The following is a 23958-nucleotide window of genomic DNA, read 5'->3' on the forward strand; positions in this document are numbered from 1 at the left end:
TCTGCCTCTGTCGTAATGCTGGTACATCTGCATTGCAAACCATAGCGGCTGTGCTCAATCAGCTTAACTGGATATAGTTGTGCTCCTACCGTACTGCAACTTGAGCTCAGCCTGCAAGGGGGAGAATCACTTGCAGAAGGCACGGATTCAGTCTTCTGATTTCTCCAGGGGTTTCTCCAGAGGAGCTTTGTAATACAGTACTGTAGTCTCAAACCCAGTGCTGCCAGCCTGATATTGGCCAGCTAGATGCTCTCCCTCTTGTGGACTGTATTGCATATCATCCAGTTGCTTGCTTTAGAAGCCAGAGGGGTGGGTGGAGGAACTTGCAATCCACCCTTTACGCTCCTGGAACACGTGGCTAAGGAATAAATTAAATGGGATTAAAGTGCTTTAGAGAAGTGCTTAAGAGTTATTTGTCAACAATGGCATTATATTTCTATTCTCCTGTGGTCGTGCTGAAGAAGAAAAGAAGAGAGGAAAAGCTTGATCCTGAAGCTTGAACATAGCTAAGCTATGGTTTAGCTTTCCTTGCCAACCAGGTTTAAGAATGATTAGTGAGCAGAAGGGGAAGCTTTTGTACTCAACATGTTATCTTATTGCTTTTCTCTTTTCTATGTCCCATCCCTACCCTGCTCCGTTCCAACCCTTCTGCTGCTTCTCTTGATACCTCACTGATTCTGCCTTCATAGGAAGATTAACCCCATTACCTATTGTTTGAGAGAGATAGGCTTTTCTTGGGTGAATTCCTGCAGTCATTATTGACGCAAACATTCAGGTTAAACCATAAGCAGCCTGATTATAAGCTGTGTAAAATGAATCTAAACACTGTATTGATTGTAGTGGACTTTTAAAAATCAAGCCCTACACTGAATAACTTAAGGATTTTGTCCCATGTGCATTTCAGTCTGACATATTCTTCAAAGCTGTCTTAACATCTGAGAGTTTCATGACTTTATTTTTTTTCCATGTCTCATAAAATAAAAATGTATATCTGCTGCATACTGGATGAGTAACTTTGCAAGTTACTGTACATAATAAATTAGTTTGATTATCATGAGGATTTATAAATCTGAATGTAGAATAAAATGAAATAATGAATGTTGAGTTAGTATGACTGACAAGTTTGCTCCACAAGCCCTCTTAAAAAGAAAGTTGCTTAAGAGAGCACTTAAAAGTATTGTCAATAATGGCATTGTATTTACCAGAGTGAATATAGTCAAAACAAAAAAAAAATTCCTTCCAGTAGCACCTTAAAGACCAATTAAGTTAGTTCTTGGTATGAGCTTTCGTGTGCATGCACACGAAAGCTCATACCAAGAACTAACTTAGTTGGTCTTTAAGGTGCTACTGGAAGGAATTTTTTTTGTTTTGACTATGGCAGACCAACACGGCTACCTATCTGTAACCAGAGTGAATATAGATATAGATACATAGTGTATGGGGTGTTAGAGGAGGGTAGAGCCTCTGGTGCGGGACACAAGTTCCTTCGAGGGAACTTTGTCCCCCTGTCGCCACCTTGCACTTAGTTCTCACCTGTAGGTCCTAGTTCTCACCTGTGGCTGCTTGAGGTGTTGTGCCTGAATGAATGTTTATGTTTTGACATTAATCTGCATAGTATTATCTCTTGAACCATGTACAGCACCTTAGACCCTTGGAAGATAAAGGTGGTATATTTTTGTAATGAAGAAATAAATAAATTCTGGGTGAACAGAGATGGTCATTACCATGCCAAAAAATTGTAAATTTACTGAAATATAGATTACAGTTAACAGTAATCTGTAACATTCGACCACTTAATGAGGCAGATTTTGTCACATCCTTTCAACTGATCAGAACAATAGAATATCAGGTGAATATACAATATAGCTAATCAGGTGGCTGATTGCTACTAATTTGCAGGTCCAGATCCACTGTGCCTGCAGTTTACTTTTACAAAGCCATTCAAGCAATTGCATGTATGGCATCCCAGCTAATTTGGCTCTGTGTGAAAACACTTAAGCCCTTTTAGATAAAAACATATTAATTTGAATAGATACAAAGCCCATCAGTTTTTCCACCAGTTTTAATAATCTGGATTTTCCTTGTTTTCTAGGCTCTAGTTCGGGGTCCAGTTGGAAAGGTCCAAAGCTAAATATAACAGGAACACAGCATGTCATACAAGAAGGAGATACTTTAAGCATCATGTGCAGGTAACCAACCAGGGTGCACCTTTTATGAATTTGGTCTGTGGTTAATAGGTTTTCTTTCTAGTTTGTTTTTCTAGTTGGTTGCAAGAAGGAATTATTGTTGGAAGAAATATGGAAAGCTTCCTTATACCGAGTCAGACTCATTGGTCTATTTAGCTCAGTATTGTCTGCACCAGGCATAGGCAAACTCAGCCCTCCAGATGTTTTGGGACTACAACTCCCATGATCCCTAGCTAACAGGACCAGTGGACAGAGATGATGGGAATTGTAGTCCCAGAACATCTGGAGGGCCAAGTTTGCCTATGCCTGGCTCTGCACTGATTTTCAGCGGTTCTTTTCAAATTGAATGGGGGACTGAGTGTTGAGATTCCTGTATTGCAGGGAGTTGGACTAAATGACCCTCAGAGACTTTTCCAACTGTACAATTCTATGATTCCAAGATTTCCAACAGAGGCCTCTCCCAGTCTTAGCTGGAGATGCTGGGGATTGAACCTGGCGTCTTCTGCATGGAAAGCAGCTATTTAATAGTTCTTCATTTTCTTTTGTTTTTATTTATGATGTTGCTTTTAGAAAACAATATTAAGGGGAGCACCAGAAATTACTAGATGCCATATGATTAAGGCTTGGGAATTGGTGCCATATAATGGTAGCCAAGCATAATTGTTTTGTTTGTTTATGCTTTTGCTTTCTTATCTGCATTTGCAGTGGGGAAGTGGCTCATTCATGGTCTCTGCCTGAAAGTCTAAGCAAGGACAGCGAACGACTGAATATAATTCCATATAGTTGTGGAAGGAACAGCAAACAGTTCTGTAGTAGCCTGACTTTGAACAAAGCTCAAGCAAGTGATACAGGATATTATAGCTGCAAGTATACATCTTCAAGTGCTGTGAAGAAGAAGACAGTATCAACAATATATGTATTTATTAATGGTAAGATCCCAATTATCTTTTCCTTCTTATTAAAAAAATACTTCTCTGAAATGCTAAATTTGCATTATTACTTAAGCAAAGGGATCTACATCTAAATGAGCATGTTATCATCAATGGAACATCTGGGTACATTGAAACCACTTGGGGTTGTTGTGTTGCAATGTGTTTGAAGTTGTGGGGCCAAAACAGACATGAACCAGGAGATTTGTAATCGGATTTCCAGGCTTTTCTGGTTTTATTTGCTTTTTGAACGGGTGGTTGACCTGTGGGCTGCCCAACAAAAAGTTTTTCTGTGACCCACAAAGACTCTTTCTATTTCTATGTATATTCACTGCTCCAGTGGGTCCTCCACTGTCATGCCTTGATGCCTCAGCCTTTTGTGTACTACACAATTCCCCCCCCCCCAATTTTAAATAAAGGGGGGTGGGAATTGGCCACTCCTGTGGGCCCTTGTGGTGTGATCCTATGATATGCTGTGATTTTCCCCCTCTGCCCACCCCTATTTCTCCTTTTCAAAATAAAATTTGCCATGCCTACTTTACACCTTCACCACACCCACTTATACATTTTGTTTATACCCACTTTGACATGTGACTGTTGGAGGGTTAGCCATGGATCAGTGCAGTGCTTGGCCTGCAAAAGGGTAGCCACCCCTGTTCTAGAACAGACTTGAAATGAATGTGTATGTGTGGGTGGAAGGGTTCTATATCATCTTCCACAGTACCACTGCCCCCAGACCAAGTTGGATCCCCTTCAGATGTTTTCAGATTTGAAAAAGGCATTGGGAGATTCAGTCACAGATCTCCTATGTCAAATGTAGTTTGGCTACCATGGGAATGCAATTCAAAATGGAAAATAGAGTTAACATTTTATCTACCAGCCTAAGAAAAAACAAAGAACAGGAAAGACTTGGGGCATGTGGAATTTTGCATGCTTTATCTGAAAGGAAGCGGACCAGAAATGTGTCTATTAAATGATTAGAATATGGCATGAACCATATCTTACAGTATCAAATATATATATTGAGTAATATCCTTATTGTTGCTAGGTGTGTGCGTTTTTAGGCAAAAGGTGTGAAATGCCACCCCATTGCCAGAAAAAGCACTGGAATGTCAAAGAACAATGTAATTGACTTTTAGGAAATTTATTTTTTACTATCAGGTTAGTGCTTGAGTCACATCCATTAACCTGTTATAGTGCTTGGCCACAATTCTGATTATTGTGACTGCTTGGTTTTCCTACTGTCACCAGTGGGAAAGAGAAATATGTGATCTTTCACAGGGTGCATAAGAGGGTGTTCATGTATTTCTCTTTCCGTGGATGATAGTGTACCATTTCAGAATCATGGATGTTGGCTACATTTCATAGATTCACTTGCATATTTCTCTCATACATATTTTGGGGGTGTCCTCTCCCCCAGCATCTTAATAAAAATGAATATTAATATTTGATTAATGAGTAACATAAAATAAAGATTCTTGACTGCCTACAGCATGCCCATCTGATTAATAAAGACTTTAAAACGGAATATTAATTTTGCACCTTTCATGTGAACCAAATCCACTTTGAAATCTTTGTTACAAAAGTTTGCATGGCCTGAGGACACAGCTGAATTTTACAAGCAGTTTTACAATTAGAAATAATGAGACAAGACTCCAGATAAATGGGTTTCAACTAGGGCCACATTTCATTTCATTCATTTCATTATGGTGGCTCGAAACTAACTTTTAAAGGCTAGGTTTAGGATACTAACTCTTAACTCATAAAGGTAAAGGTAAAGGTACCCCTGCCTGTACGGGCCAGTCTTGCCAGACTCTAGGGTTGTGCGCTCATCTCACTCTATAGGCCGGGAGCCAGCGCTCTCCGCAGACACTTCCGGGTCACGTGGCCAGCGTGACAAGCTGCATCTGGAGAGCCAGCGCAGCACACGGAACGCCGTTTACCTTCCCGCTGGTAAGCGGTCCCTATTTACCTACTTGCACCCGGGGGTGCTTTCGAACTGCTAGGTTGGTAGGCGCTGGGACCGAACGACAGGAGCGCACCCCGCCGCGGGGATTTGAACCGCCGACCATGTGATCGGCAAGTCCTAGGCGCTGAGGTTTTACCCACAGCGCCACCCGCATCCCTAACGCTTAACTCATACGAACTCTTAATCCCATAGGATTACTTGAATTGGGTGAGCCACCTTTCCTCAGTGGGAGGGGCATAAGTAGTCATTACCCTTTTCCTTGAATCGCACCCATTCAGATGAATAGGTCAGCCTTCCTGAGCTCCTCTTCCTCGTGTCCCACAACTCTGGCAAGGTAAGGCAGGTTAGCCTCAATGGTGCACTGTATCCTGCACCCAAGTTCAACAGTCATCCTGTGAATGGCAAGGCTCAGGAAAGCCAATCACCCTCAAAGTGCCAAAAGATACTTATCTAAACTCATCTGTACTTGTTCAACTTACCACACTTCCCTTTCAAAATAGCACAGACTTAGCTTAATTAATGCCATAGATGCACTTAACCACATCCCTCCCTCTTGCATACAGTACAATAACTGTTTACCTTAATATATATAAAATAAAACTCTTTAGTTAATATTATATAGGAGGCAGAGTTCTTAATTGTAACATCCAAGTTCGAACATTGAGAATTTCCTTTCTTTTCTATACAAGTTTGAGTTCTATCTCCTTCTAAATGAAATAATTTACCCGTGGGGTTAATATTTTATATCCCTTATAGCCATGTTTTAAGATGGAAAGGAAAGTGAAATTAAATAAAGGTTATGAAAAGCCTTCAGACAAATAATTAAAAAGTTGCTGTCCTAGAAAATGTGATGCATATTCCTTTTAATCAAAGGTAGGAAAACATTTGGAAGGCTTTAGGCTGCAAACAGGGCCCTGGGCTCACAACAAGAGTGGAACTCCCTGATGATGTCAAGAAGAGTGCTGAACTGGCTGATATACCTGAAAGTTTATGATAGGGACTATGACAATCCTCTGCCTAGAGCCTGAAAATCTAATAGTTACTTAATTGGAAGATCTATTATCCGTCAAAATGCTCCCTATCTTACTTTCTTTTTATCTCCAGTTTCTTACAGTTCAGTTTCTTGCCTCTTTGCTTTTTCTCCTACTACTCTGATTTAGTGAACAACATATACTAATTTACTCACCTGGGAAGTGGGAGGGTCAGTAACCTGTGAGCAACAAAGTGATTTATTTGTACTAAAAAGCACACAAAATTAATAAACAGTCTGCAAACTTATGGTTCTTTGGAGGTTGTCTCAAGGGCCATAGGATTCTTTGGGTCTGCCTGTCCAAGGGTGGAGAGAGGGGCCTGCCCTTGGAGAGGGAATTCTGACCTTGTATGCCTCTTCTGTGAGAGTATGGAAAGCTCCACAGCCCATGCCTGCCCAGTGTCAGAGCTCCAATTCTGGAGAGGGCAAAATCAATGCATGGTGGAGGTATGTAGGCAAAGGCTAGAGGTCTACAGGATTCAAAGCACACATGATCTGACTCCAGAACTGGTGGCAAAGTCTGGAGCTGGTGTAATTTATTTCACTCCCATTGGAATTTTTTAAAAATCCAGAAGAAAAAAGAAAAGAAAAATGTGTTGCATCTCTTCAAAATTGCCCCTGTTGTTCTTCCCCTCAAAGTTTTTGAGTACAGTACTTTGTTATTTTTATTTTTATTTGGTAATAAAGAAGGCTACAGATATATTAACATGGGATTATCTGGAAGGTTGTTTGTGTTTAAATGTGTAGCTGTGATTTGTAAGCGGAAGGAAAATTACTTTTGAATATATACAGTTATTAGTATTGTCAGAGAAAGACAATGTCATTCAGTGGCCTATGACTGTCACCTCAAGTGTGGAACTGGTGACATGAATGTATCCGTTAAAGTTAGAATGTTCTTTACATATTGTACTGGTTTCCTGTCACTCTCTTTAAAAGGGATGCAAGGCTCAAGATGACTCCCCTCCCCCCACTAGTACATTATTGGCATCAGCCAGTGGTGACACTGTGTCTGCAGACACTACGGTCAATCTTTAGGGCAGCTCTTCCTCATACTTAAAATGGCCTGCAGGTTATACATACAGGAAACTGCTCTGCAAAGTTTGCTGGTTTTGGAGAATAGCTTTTAATTTTGTGACAAGGATGAATGAGTCTCAAAGGAGTAGTAACAAGTAGCATTTCACTGGCGATATGAAGAGCTGGTGACCCCCCCTTTATAACTGTAGCCCCTGCACAGAAAAAAAAGTGTTTCTTTTACAACTGTAGAAGCAGGATAACTTTTCATCTTTCCTTGGATCATATTGCAAAGGAAATGTTGTTAGTCTGTTTTGATACTTAGGCAATTTTTTTGTCCTCCTTCTTCTTAAAACAAACAAACAAAGAAGTCCTTGGCAGTCACAATAGCTGCAGAGCAATTAGCAACCTAAGGCAGCAATCCTATACCCACTAACCTGGGAGTAAGCCCCACTGAAGTCAGCAAAACTTCTAAGAGGTTTACATAAAACAATAGAAAATATTCATTAACAATACTGATAAAGTAGAACATTAGAAACAAATGGACATAGAAATAGAAATAAAATCAGTAGCTGTAAACCTCAAAGACATAATAAAATTGACTGACTGGGTAGGCTTCCCATGTATAGTATTGCATTGTGAGATACTCTATATGGCAGAAGATAGATGAATAGGATAGCAAAGCACAGAATAGATTTTCAGAAAAAAATAGTTTTGCAAATATAGTTCCCAAAGTAGATAAACTCAATGAAAGAAATTAAGTAGAGATGCATATGGTGGATTTCAAAACCTTTGGCTGTAAGGCTTCAATATATTGAAATGAGTCCTAGTTATGAACATTGTTGCTCAGATGTGGGGGCGGGGGAGGGAATGTGCAAAATTGTGACCTTGTGTGGTGAAGAGTTTGCAACCATTAAACACTTCCCACTGAATATGTGGCTTGTTCAGGTCTATGCATAGCTCCAGCTACACAGTTTCACACACTGACCTAAATTCCTCAAGCTAGCCCATTTTTCTGGCTGGCAGATATGTCCCATACTGATTTAACAACATGAACCACAATTCAATGGGTGTAAGTGTCCATGACTCTCTACTGGATAATGGTCTTGTTTGCATTTGTGTACTGAAGTCATTTGTTGTGACTTAATTTTTCTGTTATTCTTTTTGCAGACACACACAGTCCATTTGTAAAGCTCAACAGAGATCTGCCAGATATGATACGTGTTTTTTATGGAGAAGAACTTATCATCCCGTGCAGAGTTACAGTACCAGATATTCCTGTTACATTAAAAATGGTATTTGGATTTTGCTAAGTAAAACTGGATTGCTTCCTACATCTGTTATACAGTGTTTATGCTAACTTTCTCCAACCTGGTGCCCTCCACATATTTTGGACTACAACTTCCATTGATCCCCATGTGTTGAGTGCCAAAACATAAGGAGAGGACCAGACTGGGGAAGGCTAATTTATGCAGCTTAGTAATGTTTTTATTTATAGAAGTATAGTGAATGTTTCTACGTCCATTGAAAGAACTAGTGTCAAATAGAAGCAAAATAATTGGCTGTGCAGAATGTAGACAGACTCAAGGAGGACAGCAGAAAATTGTATTAAGGCATCAAAAAGAGGCGAGCAAGAACCAATTTCTGTGGTGATATTTCATGGGGTGTTTTCGATTGCCACACCCCTCTAGAGGAGGAAATAAATGAACAACAGCCATTCAGCCAGAGGGGGAGTCCATTTGTTTCACAATAATCCAACTGCAACAGTTTACCGAATATAGTTCTAACAGAAGACCTGGGGGGAAATAGTCAAATGTAAATGCGCTGGAATCAATTTGAACTCTTATTACACTAAACAAAAGCAAGTTATCTTGTTGTCTGGGCTTAACATTCATCTTCCTGTCAGCCTTCTGCTGAAGTAACTGCATGACACAGCTCCATCTGCTTCCATTTCATTCTATGACTGAATGCTCTCTAGCACCCATGACTTCTCCATCCTCCCACTGTCTGTACTTCAGTCCCTCACTTCTGATGGAGCCATCAGTCTGGATATATAACAAAGTTTTTAAAAGTGTATTTTATTTTTCCTCCAAACACATCCACTGTTGAATAGCATACAATCACACCTACTACCCACAACCACATGTCTCAACATCTGAGAGCTATTTTTATATTTTTCGTGTTCTAGAGAGTTTCTGAAGACATGCCTAAGAAATTACATACTTCTCATAGTGTTCTTTGTAGTCTAGCAAGTTGTTTGCGGTCCAGCAAGTGAAACTGTGAAAGCACAGAGCAGAGCATGGGAGTTTCTTAAGCTATTTGACAAAATATTTTTTAAAAAGCTTTGTGTACTTGTTTTGAATAACAGGATAAGCTTGCTCTTTTTATTCTGACCACTTTTGGATCAACTGCAGCTTCATATTTACCTCATGACACATTAGCTAACAATTTTCAACCAATAACTTTCTTTTTGTTGATTTTACACCCCCACATTAAACCCTCCCTGCCTCCTCAAAAATTTTCTTCTCAGTTTGTCACAAAAAAATTGCACTGCCCACCTTACCACACAGAAATATCTATATGGGGGGTTTCCATAGCTGTATGGTAATTAAGAAAAATTAAGCAAAGTAAGTTTGAATGCTTTTCAACTCAGTAAACCAAGCAAAAAGCCAATGAAATATATTGAGGTTTAGTTTACAGATAGGTGGTTCAGTTATTAAAATTATGTTAAGTGTGCTGAAGTGCTTACCCAGTGATTTCAGCTGGCTTGCATGCATCCTTTCGAAGTTGTAGCCCTTGAGATGTTTTGGGACTCAACCCCCAACAAAAAGGGTGTGTTTATACAGATGGTACTGCTGTACTGGATCCAGATTCAGTGGGGGTGGGTCTTAGATCAGTGGTTTCTAATTAGCTAATTACTGAGGACGCCGTTTTTCAAAAGCCAAGCCATGGACCCCCTACTTCTGAAAATTTTGATAACTCTATGGTAGTTACCTCCACAAAGCAATTTTTTGAACAAAATGTGAGGTAGCCCCTAATAAGCAAAGGATTTTAAGTATACTAAAAAACAGATTAGGGTTGAGTGATATCTGGTTTTCAACATAAATCACAATACTCTCCCTCATGTGAGGAGCAATATATTCCTGCGTATTGCCACGTCAAAATTGTTATTGCATTGCGATTTCAAAATGGACCATAAAATTTGTGATATTACCATGCAAAAATGAAAAGAATATAGTTGGGGAAGGCAAGGGATGGGGCCGCAGACTTCCTGGGTGCATTCTGCAGTCCCTCAGGGGTCCCTGGACCCCTAATTGGGAACCACTTTCTTAGATAATGAACTTTATTTATTTTTAAAGTTAATTCTCTAATATATAACAATAATTATGAAGCAAAATGTGCACACATACAATGATTGCTTCATGACAAATGACCCTATTCCCACCTTGCAGTATTTTTAGCCAATGTGTGAAATCACAGTTGTGATTGATGGAATGCTTTGGCAAAACTAGGCTGACAAATGCACTGTGGAAGGCCAAGAAATGGTTTCAAACTAAACCAGGAAGTCCCTTCTTAATACAATTTCCATTCTGAAGTCATGGATTTCTCTGGTGCATATGTGGCTACTTTTTCTATCAATTTAGACAATGGAAAAAGGACTTCCTGGTTTATTTTGATGCCATTCTTTGCTTTGCTCTGGTAAGGAAGTGGTTGTTTTCCAGAGAAAACAATTGAGAAATGCAGGATTTTAGTGTAACTGTGATGTCCACACAAAGCAAAAAGTTGCAGCAAAGATAGCTCTAAACCTCAGCTACCAAGAGCATGAATTCCTCTTAGTTGTCTGAGCAACAATCCTTTGCTTAGCAGATAAGTCATTTCATGCAAAAAATGTTGGGTTGTATCCAACAAAGTACATACAAACTCCAAGTAAACCCACTGAAATTGTTGTATCTAAGTTAGCCTTGCCTATTATTTTCTTTCTGTCTACTAGTGAGCATTGGCTACAACTCATAATATTTTTTCTGAGAATGTAAAGATTAAATTTTTTTTTTAATGCCAATAAAGTCCTTCATTAGTCCTTCTGTGTTGCAAGTAAAAACTGTGGTAGAGAGAGTGTGAATTATTTAAACTGCAATGCAGTCCATTGTTGTGAGCCAGTTTGTGTTGGTTCTTTTTTAGAGAAATACAACTGTAATGGCTGTTAAGTTGATTGTGCTAGCAACTTGGGATGTAGATTGTTGCTGCTGAGATAAACATTTAAGTAGGTATATTTGTGTGAAAGATTCAAAGCCTTTTTGCTCAGGAAAACAAAAGAAAAGGGAGACTGTCCAATGCTGATAACATTGCTATAGTTATGAAGTATAAATAAATAACCACAGCAAATGCTCTTATAATAGGAATGTGCTGTGTGCTATATAACAATGTAATCTTGAATTTAACCAAGCACGGGCATCTCTCCTGAATCTTGGTTGCTGTAAATCTTTCCGCCCACCCCCCAATCTGAAATATCATTCCTGTTCTTGCACTGGTGGTGGAAAGTCCTGCAGTAACATAACTGGTTTCCAGCTCATGAAACCTGAGAACTTTGCACAATTTGGGACTTACATTGTAGGAGAAATATGGTTTTTATGTCTTAACAGTTATGTGGCAGACAGAAATTGAATAGACTAAACGTTTCCTAATATGGAAGTGCAGTTATGGTGATGTTTCATCTGTTTACCTTCTGTCTTTCAAGCATCTTATTACTTGTGTGTGACTTCTGTCCCCTCAAAATGCAGATTTGCATAAATTTGCATGTGGCACAAAGCACATACAAACTTTATGCAAATTGGCATCCTCCTTTGCAGGTAGAGAGAAGGACCAAACCACATACATTGTACTGGATCCTTAAAATCCTGTTTGCATCCCAGTTCAATTTCCATCGGCCCCAGCCAACCTTGCCAGTGGTCAGAGATTGTGGGTGTTTGGAGTATAACAAAGTCTGGAGCACCACAGGTTCTCCAGCCCAGCTAGATAAATAAAGGGAAAGGGCTGTATCTCAATGGCAGAGAATCTGCCTTGTATAGAGAAGGGTATAGGCTCAGAAAGGCCTTGTGTGCAGAAGGGCCTAGATAGGGCTTGGAATCTCCCCTGCCTGAAACCCTGGAGAGCTGCTGCTAGTCAGGGTAGATAATGTTGAGCTTCATGGATCCAGTGTTCCTAAAGATGTACATATTAAATCAAAGGGAACGTTTCCTCCCAATGCATCTACCACCAGTGCTAAGTCAGCATTAACAATTGCGCTATAAAATGAAGGCCTCCCAATCCTCCTGCAGACATTCATGACTTTGGTGGAAACTTTATCTTCGACAGAATATCCTGAAACAGTGGGCTGTGCATGCCTCTTATTGTCATTGTCTGTATATGCAATGATGAATCAGTCGAAGGATCAAAAGGGAAATGTTTATATCTGGCAACAGTAAGCACAATAGGCTCTCTAGAATTCAAGACACTTTAGAAAGTCAGTCAGCAGGCTATAAAGTGGCAGAAAGTATTTGTATGTACAGGACACACTCCTCCCATCATTTAAATTGTGATTATGGCTTCTTAGCAGAGATGCTGTAAAGATAAGGAAGTATATTCCACTGTGTCACTTTAGTCTTAGCTGTGATTGTTGTTCATTCTATTAAAACTTTTTTTTCTGTCAGGGAAATAACATAGAATGAAGGGAGGTGACTTGCTTTGCAGCTCTGAGCTTTGTGATCCATGATCACTGAATTTATGAAAGAAGAAATAGTATACTTAGCAGTCTTCACTGTCACAATCAGTGCACATTTCTAGGTTTTGATTCAGAAGTGTCTAAGTCAAAAGTTCCAAGCTCAGTGACCAGTCCCAACACCCCTATGTGTATATATTTTTACCCTAGCAATGGATGCTAAGATCCTCCTCTTTTCATACCATGGAGCATAGTTGGCCCACAACTGGTGCAGCCCAACCAGATTAAGTGCTGGGTGCTGCACTATTATAATTATTATTAATTAAACTTGTATAGTCCCTTCATTATATCCCAGTTGCTCCTCCACTCCTGAGATAATTGGGTTCTTTTAGTGTGCTAGCACCTATATTCTGGAACTCCCTGGCTATTGACATGAACATTCTTGTTTAGACAAGCCTACCCAGATGTGTAGAATGGGGGTTATATGCTTTAATCTGTTGTTAGTTTATTGTTGGTTTTATGTTTTGAATGACTTACAGTAAATAGTTGCTTTTATGGTTTTTACTGATAGTTTTATTCTTTTTGTGAAGCACTTTGAGGGGGTTTTAACGGTCAAGTGGTATATAATTTTTATGAAATAAATAAAATAAAACAAATAAAATAAAACAAATAATGTTTTACTGCCTTTTAAAACAGCAATAGTCAAAAGAGCCAATGTAAAGACAGGTTCCATCACTTCAGTGCCTTCTAAATAGATTACTTGTAAGGTATCTGAATACTATCTGTTTAAATCTTTGTTATGCTTCAATAGTGTATGGATTTTAGACTTTTAAAAAGGGGGTCACAGGTTCCCTTGTACTGTGTATAGCAGCAATCAATCTTTAGTTTCCATACATGAGAGATTTCTTAAATTTACGGTGAAAGGGGAGGTAGGAGTGTAAAGATGATCTTTAGCCCCTTGCCCCATGCACTCTGTATATAAGCATTTTGAACTCTCTTTCTGCGCCTGTTGCTGAAAATAATACCATAGTTTTCCCCCTCATTAACATTATGAGCATAAAATTTCTTATGGTGTGTGCCCTGGAGATTCAGAAGTGACTCACCTCCGTGGGTGCCTTGGTGTGCAGCCTCTGCTGCTGCCTTGGTTCTACAGCACAAACTACACAAAGGCTTGCCCGGCATACAGCCTTTCCTGCTGCCACGTTGCTTCCTCATGTGGGTGGCATGACTCAATACATAGCTGGTATGCACACAGCAGGTACTCACTTGGGCAGAGAGGCAGCTAGAAGGCACTCAACCTCAATGCCCTCCTACTCTAGCACCTTGTTTTGTGGAAAGCTGGCATACTCTTCCTGCACAATTTGTGGTGTCTTTTTGCTTCCTCACTTTGGTCTCCTGTGCTTAGGTGCAGTCTTGACCTTTGCCATGCCTGGGTAAGTTAAGATCTTGCATAAGCATGTTCAGTAGTGCAGCAATAAAACTGCTAGCACATTTGCAAAGCCAAGCAGGGTCCGGTATGGTTTCAAATTAGATAAGGAACCATGCATTGAGATTCCTGATTTGCAGGGAGTTGGACTAGATGACCCTCGGGGTCCCTTCCAACTGTATGATTCTATGATGCTTCCATTTCTGGCTCAATCAAAGCCATGAGAAGATAACAGTCTATAGCAGGGATAGCCAATGTGTTTCCCTCTAGGTGTTACAGACTTCAGCTTTCATCAGCCCCAGCTGACCAACCATTAAGGATGATGGAAGTTGTAGTCCACAGTATCTGGAGGGCACAATGTTGGCTACGCCCAGTTTACAGACAGTTGAGCAAGTGGTGGATATTGCTTCTCTCTGAGGCCATTTGCAGGCCTTGCCAACCTCTGTAGTTAGCTCTACATAGAGAAGCCACTGGAATTTGGAACATTAGGGCATACTAAGCCACATGTGCTCATTTGTGACTTTGAAGTCATGCTGTGATGTCACAGACATGCCTGACAAATATACATGCCACCATATATTACAGTAGGATGGATTTCCTTCTTGAAATGTTTTCATGTCAAAACTCTCTCTCTCTCTCTCTCTCTCTCTCTCTCTCTCTCTCTCTCTCTCTCTGTGTGTGTGTGTGTGTGTGTGTGTTTGCAAATTCCCATACTACAAGGTTTATTTCTTCTCTGGAATGACCCGCTGTCAACATTAGAAAATTCCCCAATTGCCAATTTAGAGGCAAAAATAGTGTCCTGGTATGTGATGATCATGCATCTGCAAATGAAGAACATTCTCTGACAGTACCATTTGGTCAACAGGAAGTCAGTGGCATAGCAATAAAGCCTGAGCAATCCCATTTGCTATTGCAAAATTATGAATTATGAAATTTTTTCGGGGGGAAACATGAAATAGTCACATTCTACACCTTTTTTATGTTATGAGACAAAAGTGCTATTGGAAGCCCTTTGAGTAAATATATTCATATAGGTGTTTAGTTATGTTCAGGAACTTTTAAAATTCCTTTTATAAATTAACCATTCATTAGTTTCGGGGGGAAGCACCTAACAATAAAAAGAAGTAATGAATTCATTTCGTTTTTAGATGCCAGGAGTTAACATCATTCCTGATGGGAAGACAATAATCTGGGATAGTACAAAGGGCTTTATAATACCAAATGCAACATATAAATTCATCGGCCTTCTCAGCTGTGAAACAAGTATTAATGGCCATGAATACAGCACAAAATACCTGACATTCAGGATGAGTAAGTATCTTTTGGTTTCCTCAGTCGGTAATTTCCAGTTATTTAATTGATTAATCATCAGATTCACTTTTCTTTCTTGATGTATTGTGTAGACAATGAAATCCATAGTGTCCGGTTAAATGCCTCAAGACCAGTCAAGTTATTAAAAGGAGACAAGCTTGTCCTCAACTGTACAATCACTACCGCCTGGAACACAAGAGTGCAGATCACATGGAGTTATCCTGGTGAGGTGGGTACTCTTGCTCTTTTCTAAAAATATAATTCCAAAAAAAGAGGAACTTCCTATATTTTACATTCCCTTGGCGTGATCAGGGCTTTTTTCAGCTGGAACTCACTGGAACTATGTTCCAGCACCTCTTGGATGGTGCCATTGCCATTCTAAGAGAATGAAGGAGGTGTTCATGAGGAGTTCTGGCACCTCTTTTTCTAGAAAGTTTCCTGCTCGAATGACCAAGCAAGCTTTACACAATGCATTTATGTTGATTTCATAACAACCGATGAATGAATGAATGAAACTTACTAGATTTCATGATGTTGGTACTTATTACCAACTAAGAGCATTCTTTTTAAAGAAAACATTTTTGCCATCTTTCTTGAAGTAACAGACACTTTTTCAACTCAACCTTAGAGAAAATAGTACAATTCATATGTCCAAGATTTCACTTTTTATGTGAACAATTATTTTTAAACAGCAGTTGTGAGCTTAAACACCTCACCATTTCAGGAGCATCCACACAAACAGCTGCCACTTAAAAGTATTTGTCAGGAATCCAAAGTAAACCTTGCTAAGCTTTGCCATTGGTGAAAAACACATGGGAACTGCTCACCCATCTGATTTCTGTGCAAGAATATTAAAGTCATGATAGTTATTTTAGTAGCCACTGAATCTACAGATATTGTTGGAGCACAACAACTATCACCCCTAACCATTGGTCATGTTGGCTAGGGCTGATTGGAATTGTGAGTCCAGCAACATCTGGAGGACACCACATTGGCTACCCCTCTGCTAGAGGAAGGTAGCAGTTCATAGTTAACTTCCAACAGGACCTTCCCTACCACAGTATTGATTTAGCATAAGAAAAGAGTGTCAAATTGTCACTTAATTACTAGCCTCTAATGCCAAAAGCACCTGATGCCCACAGTACATCCTCTGTGTCTGGTGCCAATTCATATGTTTCAAGAATATCACAATCTCATTTTATGTTCCTCTATCCATCCTCTCTTTTTAGATTTAGAGAGAATATCCAAGCCTTACTTATTGAGCTTCATGGCTGCACAAAGATCTGAATAGCCACAGTCAAACCCAATATACTGGCTGCTGACTCCCAATAACTCTCAGCCTGATTGCTATCCTTTACCACCATGCTCAGATTATGAGTCCATCATCTTCTTTGTGCTGTTTGTGAGCATTGCAGTTTCCTGTTATTCCTGGAGAGAAGCAGCTATTAAAATTTACAAATATTGGAATTGGTTGCTAGTATATCAGATGAGGTTAATACTAGTGTAATTAATAGCTAGACATCAATAACAAATACTATATAGTATCTTTCTCTTTCATAGATATGTGGGCCCCTTTCAGAAATTAATTTTCTATATGAAGTACCATATTTTTCTGTCTATAAGATGCCCCTATGTATAGGACACTCCCTATTTTGGGGGACTCAGATTTAAGAAAATGGGGGGAGATATATCTGCGTATAAGATGCCCCCTAATTTGTTACATTATTTTTAAGGGAAAAAACCTAGTCTTATACACAGAAAAATACGGTAGTTGTGTGGTCTTCTGAACTGCAGCGAAGTAGACTCTGTTTGAAATTGTGAAACACACAACACAATGGGGCTTTGTAAAGTGTTAAATTTGCATTACTTGATTAAACCACAAACAGCAGCTTATTTTATTTTATATTTATTTATCATTATATTTATATCCCACCTTTCCTCCAAGCAGCACAAGGTGGCATAAATGACTCTCTCCTTCACCATGTTACCCTCACAACAACCCTGTGAGGTAGAAGTTGTGTGTTAATACCTTTTTTCCATGTAAACATTTTTCTCCTGTCTAGGCAAGCAAAAGAGGGACCATAACTAAAAGCATTATACCAAGGAACGATGAACCCAATCTATTCTACAGTATTATTGTTGTTGATAAAGTCCGTGATATTGATAAAGGAGAGTATACCTGCAATGTGACAAGTGGCCTATCTGTGAGAACAGTTAAAACAACTGTTCATATTTATGGTAAGAAACATTATGTTTGTGCAGAATGTATGATATTCATATTCCAAGGCAATGAATTGAATACTTAGTGATGGATGACTTTTGTGTAAAAGACCAGGGTTGCTGTCCCAGTTTGTGTTATATCTGTGTGATCAAGTGGCTTCAGTTATACTTGTCCAGACTATTATCTTAAACACATAATATTATTTGATTTATTTTTTTAAGATAAACCATTCATCAGTTTGAAATATAGAAGAAAAAATGTACTGGACGTTATATCTGGCAAGAAGTCCTATCGACTTTCTATGAAAGTGAAAGCGTTTCCTGCACCAGAGGTTGTATGGTAGGATTACACTTTTTTTCTGCATAGAGAAAGAAGCTACTTATTTGGAAATATAACATGCTTGCTCAGGATTATACATTGCACCTCCAAATAAAAAGATGAATAAACATGCCCTGAAATGAACTTGGGATAAATTATTTGTTACTGTTAATATGCATATTTTCAAAGCTTACAAAGTAGCCATGTTTATTTCACTTAGGGTTGCCATATTTCCCGGACACAGCCGGCCATCGGAAATAGTGTCTGGATAGAAATCGCTGAATGCCAACAACTTTGGCCCCCCAAAAAGCTCAGCATATTTAAGCTTTTTGAAATATGGCAACCTCAGTGCATATTTGTCTTGGGGCAAAGGCAGGGAGTTACTGCAGTTACTGTATTAAGTGTGCTTATTCAAAAGTAAATCCTGTGGCATTCAGTATAATATACAGGCACCTCCCCACTTAGGTGGGAGTTATGTTCTCGGGTACTGCACATAAGTGTGAAATTGCATATAGTGGGGAACACAATCTAAAAAGCCTGCAAACACCTTCTAAACCTTTGGAAACCCTTAAAAACCCCTTTAAAAAACCAGCAGCATTTACCAGAATGGCATGAATGGTGGCAGTGGGGGCTCTTGGTCTTCCTCATTGCTGGAGGATGATGCGGAAACTACAAACTCCAACCATCCACAGAAGTCAAAGTTTGGTGCAAAGGCTCATGGGATTGCAGTTGCAAAGGTTCCTTGGCTTGCTGGCCATTTTCCCACTCTTTTGCATCCTTTTTGCAGTTTCTCCACTCTTTGGGGGTCATTTTTGCCCTTTTTGCAATTTAAACCAATTTATTTCATTATTTCCTGGTGCTGCATGTTTACGCAATCGCGCATGAGTCAAACACGTGCAATGTTTAAGGTTCAAGCTTGGATTCAAATGAATCTCTGGCAGACCCTGTGTTGGATTCACCCATCTTAACCTGAAAAGCAACCTTGGAGGCCTTTCACCTGCCATTAGCATTTTAATTGTAAGGTCATTTGTCTTCGTAATAAAAGTTGTCACAATCCCACCACAGGAACCCACTCCCCACAAAGGCTGGTATTTCACTGTGGCAAGGGACAGGCAGATAGCAACACACATTTAATGTCACATTTAGTTTGGCCTTAAGAGATGACATAATTATTTTTGGTGACCCATTCTTTCTAAACTTGTTTTATACAACTTCTGCACACTATCTTAAGAAGTCTTTCACGGAGTGCTTTGGTATAATCTTAATAGAAAACAATGTTATCAGTTTTGATCTCATTTTCATCTTTGTTTTTGTTTAAATAATTGTAAATGTCAGCAGCTGTGGTTGAATTCATTCCTGTTAAATGCTGTGTTACAAGCTGAATAGGACAATTCCTTACATGCATGTAGAGTACTAGTTCACAATTATTTTTGGAGGTTTTTTTTAGCATAGCTGCACATATATTTTAACACTTGCATTTCATCTACACTGTGTGTTTTGTTGTGTTCTCTGGAATATGCAAAGTGTATAGATGGACTTCTTTCACAGTTTGAGAGCAATTAGTTTCCCTGCCACTGCTCTTCATTTATTAGCCGTCCTTTAGAGACTGGAGAAATACAGCATGCAACAACTTTGCATTACACATATATATTTCCAAACGTTACTAAGGAGGTGTGTGGGAAGAATGTTAATCATCAACAGCCACCCTTTCCTTGTAAGATGTAATTAACACCCCCACCCCAAAACACGTTACTGTTTTAAAACATTTATAAGCTTTGGGACCCAATTTGCTTCTTGAGCACAGATTATATTTGACTGATGCTTCCTGTGGAATATACATAAATAGTTGCAGAATTATGAATTCTGGTTGTCTTTTAATAGGTTGAAGGATGGGTTACCTGCTGCTGAAATGTGTGCCCGGTATATAATTAAAGGTTATTCACTAATCATAAAACATGTTGCTGAAGAAGATGCAGGAAAGTACACTATATTGCTGAGCACTCAGCAATGGAACTTGCATAAAAACTTGACAGTCACTCTGAGAATAAATGGTAAGTTGACAACACAATTTATATTAATGACTTATTTATTATTATTTTATTATTTATTAAATTTGCATACTGTCCTATACCTGTAGATCTCAGGGCGGTTCACAACATAAAATAACAATATAAAAAAACAGAAAATACATAATAAAAACAAAAACAAAGGCAACCCAATAACTCAATAATAAGGATTGTAGTCTTAATTGGAATAACTTCAGCCTGGCAACAGCATTAGTTCCTAAGAGCTGAGGGTCTTTCTTGTTTACCTTTAAAGATAATAAGGTACATGTTGTTTCAGCAATTTGATTTTTTGTGTGTGTTGCTGGTTTTATTTTACAGTGAAACCTCAGATCTATGAAGAAGTATCTTCAATTCCTGGTTCTAATCTTCATCAAGTGGGAAGTAAGCAAATCCTAACTTGCATAGTTTATGGTAATCCTCAACCTACAATAAAGTGGACCTGGCAACCTTGTCAACAGACAAATTCCTCAGCAAGGTAGATCATTTTAGTTTCTTGTTTGCAATACCCTGCCATTAGCCTTCTATGTTGTTGTCTGAAGTCTCCTTCAATATTTATAACTCATGTTATGCAATTTGTGGTTATAAAGCTACAAATCGTACTTTGAATTAATGGCATTGGCATTTATAGTTTGCATATGTAGGATGTTCCCTGACAGAATAGAAGGGAAGTCCCTGGTATAGCCCAACTGCACTGGGTAGCTTGGAGGCTTGCTGGAGGAAGCTGGCTTCAACAACCTAGTACTCTGATGGTTTGATGATAGATAGGTTAGATTTATCCCTTAAGCAGCCCTGTGTAAAGCTGTTTTTGGGATGGAGGGTGGCAATGTCTCATACTTTACAGAGGACAGTCTTGTTTGAATGTGTCCTCTATTCGAAGGGTTGTCCAGTCAAAGTCTGGTTTAAAGTACAGGTTCTTGAAGTTGCCTATCAGCAGTTAGAACCTGGTCAGCAGACTGAGCAAGCACATGGGTTCCAACCTTTTCCACTATGATTGGAAGCATTGTATTTTTATTTAAATTATTGTACATTTTATGCAAATTCCTTCTTTTTGATGATGCATAAGTGGACACACTCCTGGGATGTGAAGGAACCAACACATTTCCACTCTATACTCTGAGCTCTCTGGAGAGGCAGAGGACTAAATATGGCTTAGCACCTCCATTTAGAGCAAGGGTGGCTAACCTGTGGCCAACCAGATGTTGTTGAACTACAGCTCTAATCATTCCAGACCATTTACCATACTGGCTGGGGCAGATCGGTGTTGAGCAAGGCAAGGAAGGAGCCAAACCCATATGATCCTTTGAAATGATAAGGGGACTACCCCTTCACAGTTTCAGGAACCATGTGGGAGGATCTCTTTCATCCCTGAGATTGCTTCAGAGGCTAAAAGGGAAAGAAACATGTACTCTGACACTCCTTCTGGTCCTGACATCATCATCATCATCATCATCATCATAATATTTATACCCCGCTCATCTGACTGGGTTTCTCTATGATACTATCATAGAGGGGTGAACTCTTCACCAGCTTGAACCCGGGAAAGAAACAGGTCTTGGCAAGAATCTTCCCAAGCCACATATTATTCCTGTAGAGGCTTCAGGATAAATAGGTGGGAACACTTGCATACACCTTTAGGATTTCACAACTTTCATAGGGATTGGACAGCTGTCACTTCAGTGTCTATTCAAATTGGGTGCTTTGCAACCCAGACAGGGTGGGGGTGGGGTGGGGGTGGCTGTTCTCAGAGACAAATCCATTGAGGCTGAAAGCCCTGGTGTGGGATGAAGATCAAAAGGATGAAACATTTCCTCCTTTTTGCCTGTCCTTATTATGATATTTTCTTGTAGTTTATTTATTTTTTCATCAGAAGGGCATGTTCTCAAAGGCACTAGCTGTAGTTTCATGTTTTCACAACAGATGAACTTTCCTCACATGTTTGTCCTGAGATAATAAAGGTGTGGTCTTCACTTCTGCAGAAGTATTTGAAAGAGCTTTCTGTTTCCCAAAGTCACTCTCTTGCCCTGAATGACATCAGCCAGAGCCCAGCTAGACTTGGATTCTCAGGAAAACGAATAAAATCAGCCTATGTGAGATTACCAGTGATCTGAACACTGACCTGTTTATCTCGCATAAGATCTAGAAAAAAATGCTTTGCATCAACTCCATTTCCAAAATGTTCTTTTTAGGAAGCATGTCCTACAAAAAACAAATAGATTAGCAGGGGGATTCATGCTAGAACAACTTTTTTCTATCTGTTATAACAATTGCTTCCTAATGAAAAATTTAGTAGCTATGCAAAGGGTTCATTAAGTTGATTTGCAGTTACAATATTATCACCAGATTGATTGGTGATATCTTCAAGCAAGCATCGATCTATGTGGAGAATCCTGTGCAGATGTTTTATCAGTCATGTGGAACCGCTTGTCATCCACAACATCCATTTTCTGTAATAGTGTTATTTATTTAATTTATGAATTGCTTCCCGTCAGGCATCCTGAAGCAGTTTACAGTACAATAAAATCATATAGAGAACAATTGCAGAAATAAAAACAGTGAAAACATTTGCTTTTATAAGAACAATTTGAAAAACTACACAAACAAACAAACAAACCAAATGTAAAACAGGAACAAAACAGATATGAAATCAGTTCACATCTTATATAGATACCAACTGGGTTCAAAATCAGTAAAGAACTTTCAGTCCCTCCATCTACTTTCCCACAGAGGGCCAAACTAAATCTTCATAGCATGCAGCCACACATTTGCCTTTTTTTCTTTACTTGACTACTTGAACAGGGAGGCTAACTGTTATCAGGAAGGAAGCACATGGGGTGGACAAGCTTATCTTTTCCCTCCACAGCGCAATCAAAATAATAACCCCTTCTTCTGTGTAGCTAGGAGCCTTAGGGGAAAATTCCCATTAGTTCAAGTAGGACCTTTCCCCCCTCTCCCACTTTTAATTACAGGAGAAAAATGTAATTTGTAGCTGCATGCTGTATATTTTGTGATCATCTAATTTGGTCCAGAGACTACCTTGATTACCCTTTCAGCAAAATCAGTGAGAAAGATGTCCTGCATATGCACAAACAAAATGAACAACAGCTCTGTCCAGTAAATGTACTTGTGGAACTCCATTTATTTCATTTGGATTTGGTTTAATAAAGTATTAGAACTGTAGATACAGCTGAAGTTTTAGCAGCATTACTACTTTGCTATGACTAAATGGTCAAATTCCTAACACCTTCAATATGAACATAGTCTGCCGGTTTAATTACAAATCTTTACTACTTATTTTAAAGTGGCATTAAAGAAAAGACTGAATGGCAGAATCATTAGTATGTGCTTGGGTAGTTGTTGAGAGGCAATGTAGTTTAGAATACTAATGAAGCATGCAAAATTACAAGAACAAGTGTTAATTGTGTGTGTTTAGAAATAATTGACCTGCCCAAATTTAATTGTGAGTGTCTGCAAACATGGAAGATCATTTGTTTGTGTGTGTGTGTGTGTGTGTGTGTGTGTGTGTGTGTCTGCTTTCACCATGCCAACCCTGTAGGGTGATGGTTCCAAATCTTGGTTTAGTTAAAGGTAAGAGCATATGTAAATCTGGTGCACTAATAATGTAGATGTTTATATGAAATAATGGTAATAGTCTGGTCCTATTGGTGCCTGAAAATCCAGCACACTCACTGGACACACCTTTGGCATCCTTTCCCTAGTCACAAGCTGTATGAGGAAGGTTGAGGGATTGGGTATGTTTATCCTAGATAAGAAGAGACCGAGCAGAGATATATAACCA

At 39.1% G+C, this 23958-nt stretch overlaps 1 protein-coding gene across 7 annotated transcripts in view; it reads left to right on the forward strand.

Moving 5' to 3' along the window:
• Positions 1–23958, forward strand: part of FLT1 (fms related receptor tyrosine kinase 1) — a 147014-nt gene that overhangs the window by 50900 nt on the left and 72156 nt on the right. For all 7 annotated transcript variants that reach the window (XM_083736108.1, XM_083736105.1, XM_083736110.1 and 4 more), the window contains 9 exons: positions 2093–2189; positions 2892–3115; positions 8296–8420; positions 15395–15557; positions 15650–15786; positions 17621–17795; positions 18000–18117; positions 19978–20147; positions 20481–20637. In XM_083736108.1, coding sequence (XP_083592234.1) covers positions 2182–2189; positions 2892–3115; positions 8296–8420; positions 15395–15557; positions 15650–15786; positions 17621–17795; positions 18000–18117; positions 19978–20147; positions 20481–20637 — 1277 coding nt within the window. In that variant the 5' untranslated portion in view covers positions 2093–2181. The remainder of the gene's footprint in view (positions 1–2092; positions 2190–2891; positions 3116–8295; positions 8421–15394; positions 15558–15649; positions 15787–17620; positions 17796–17999; positions 18118–19977; positions 20148–20480; positions 20638–23958) is intronic.

This window comes from Podarcis gaigeae (assembly GCF_964106915.1).
Source record: "Podarcis gaigeae genome assembly, chromosome: 4".
NCBI classification, from domain to species: domain Eukaryota; kingdom Metazoa; phylum Chordata; class Lepidosauria; order Squamata; family Lacertidae; genus Podarcis; species Podarcis gaigeae.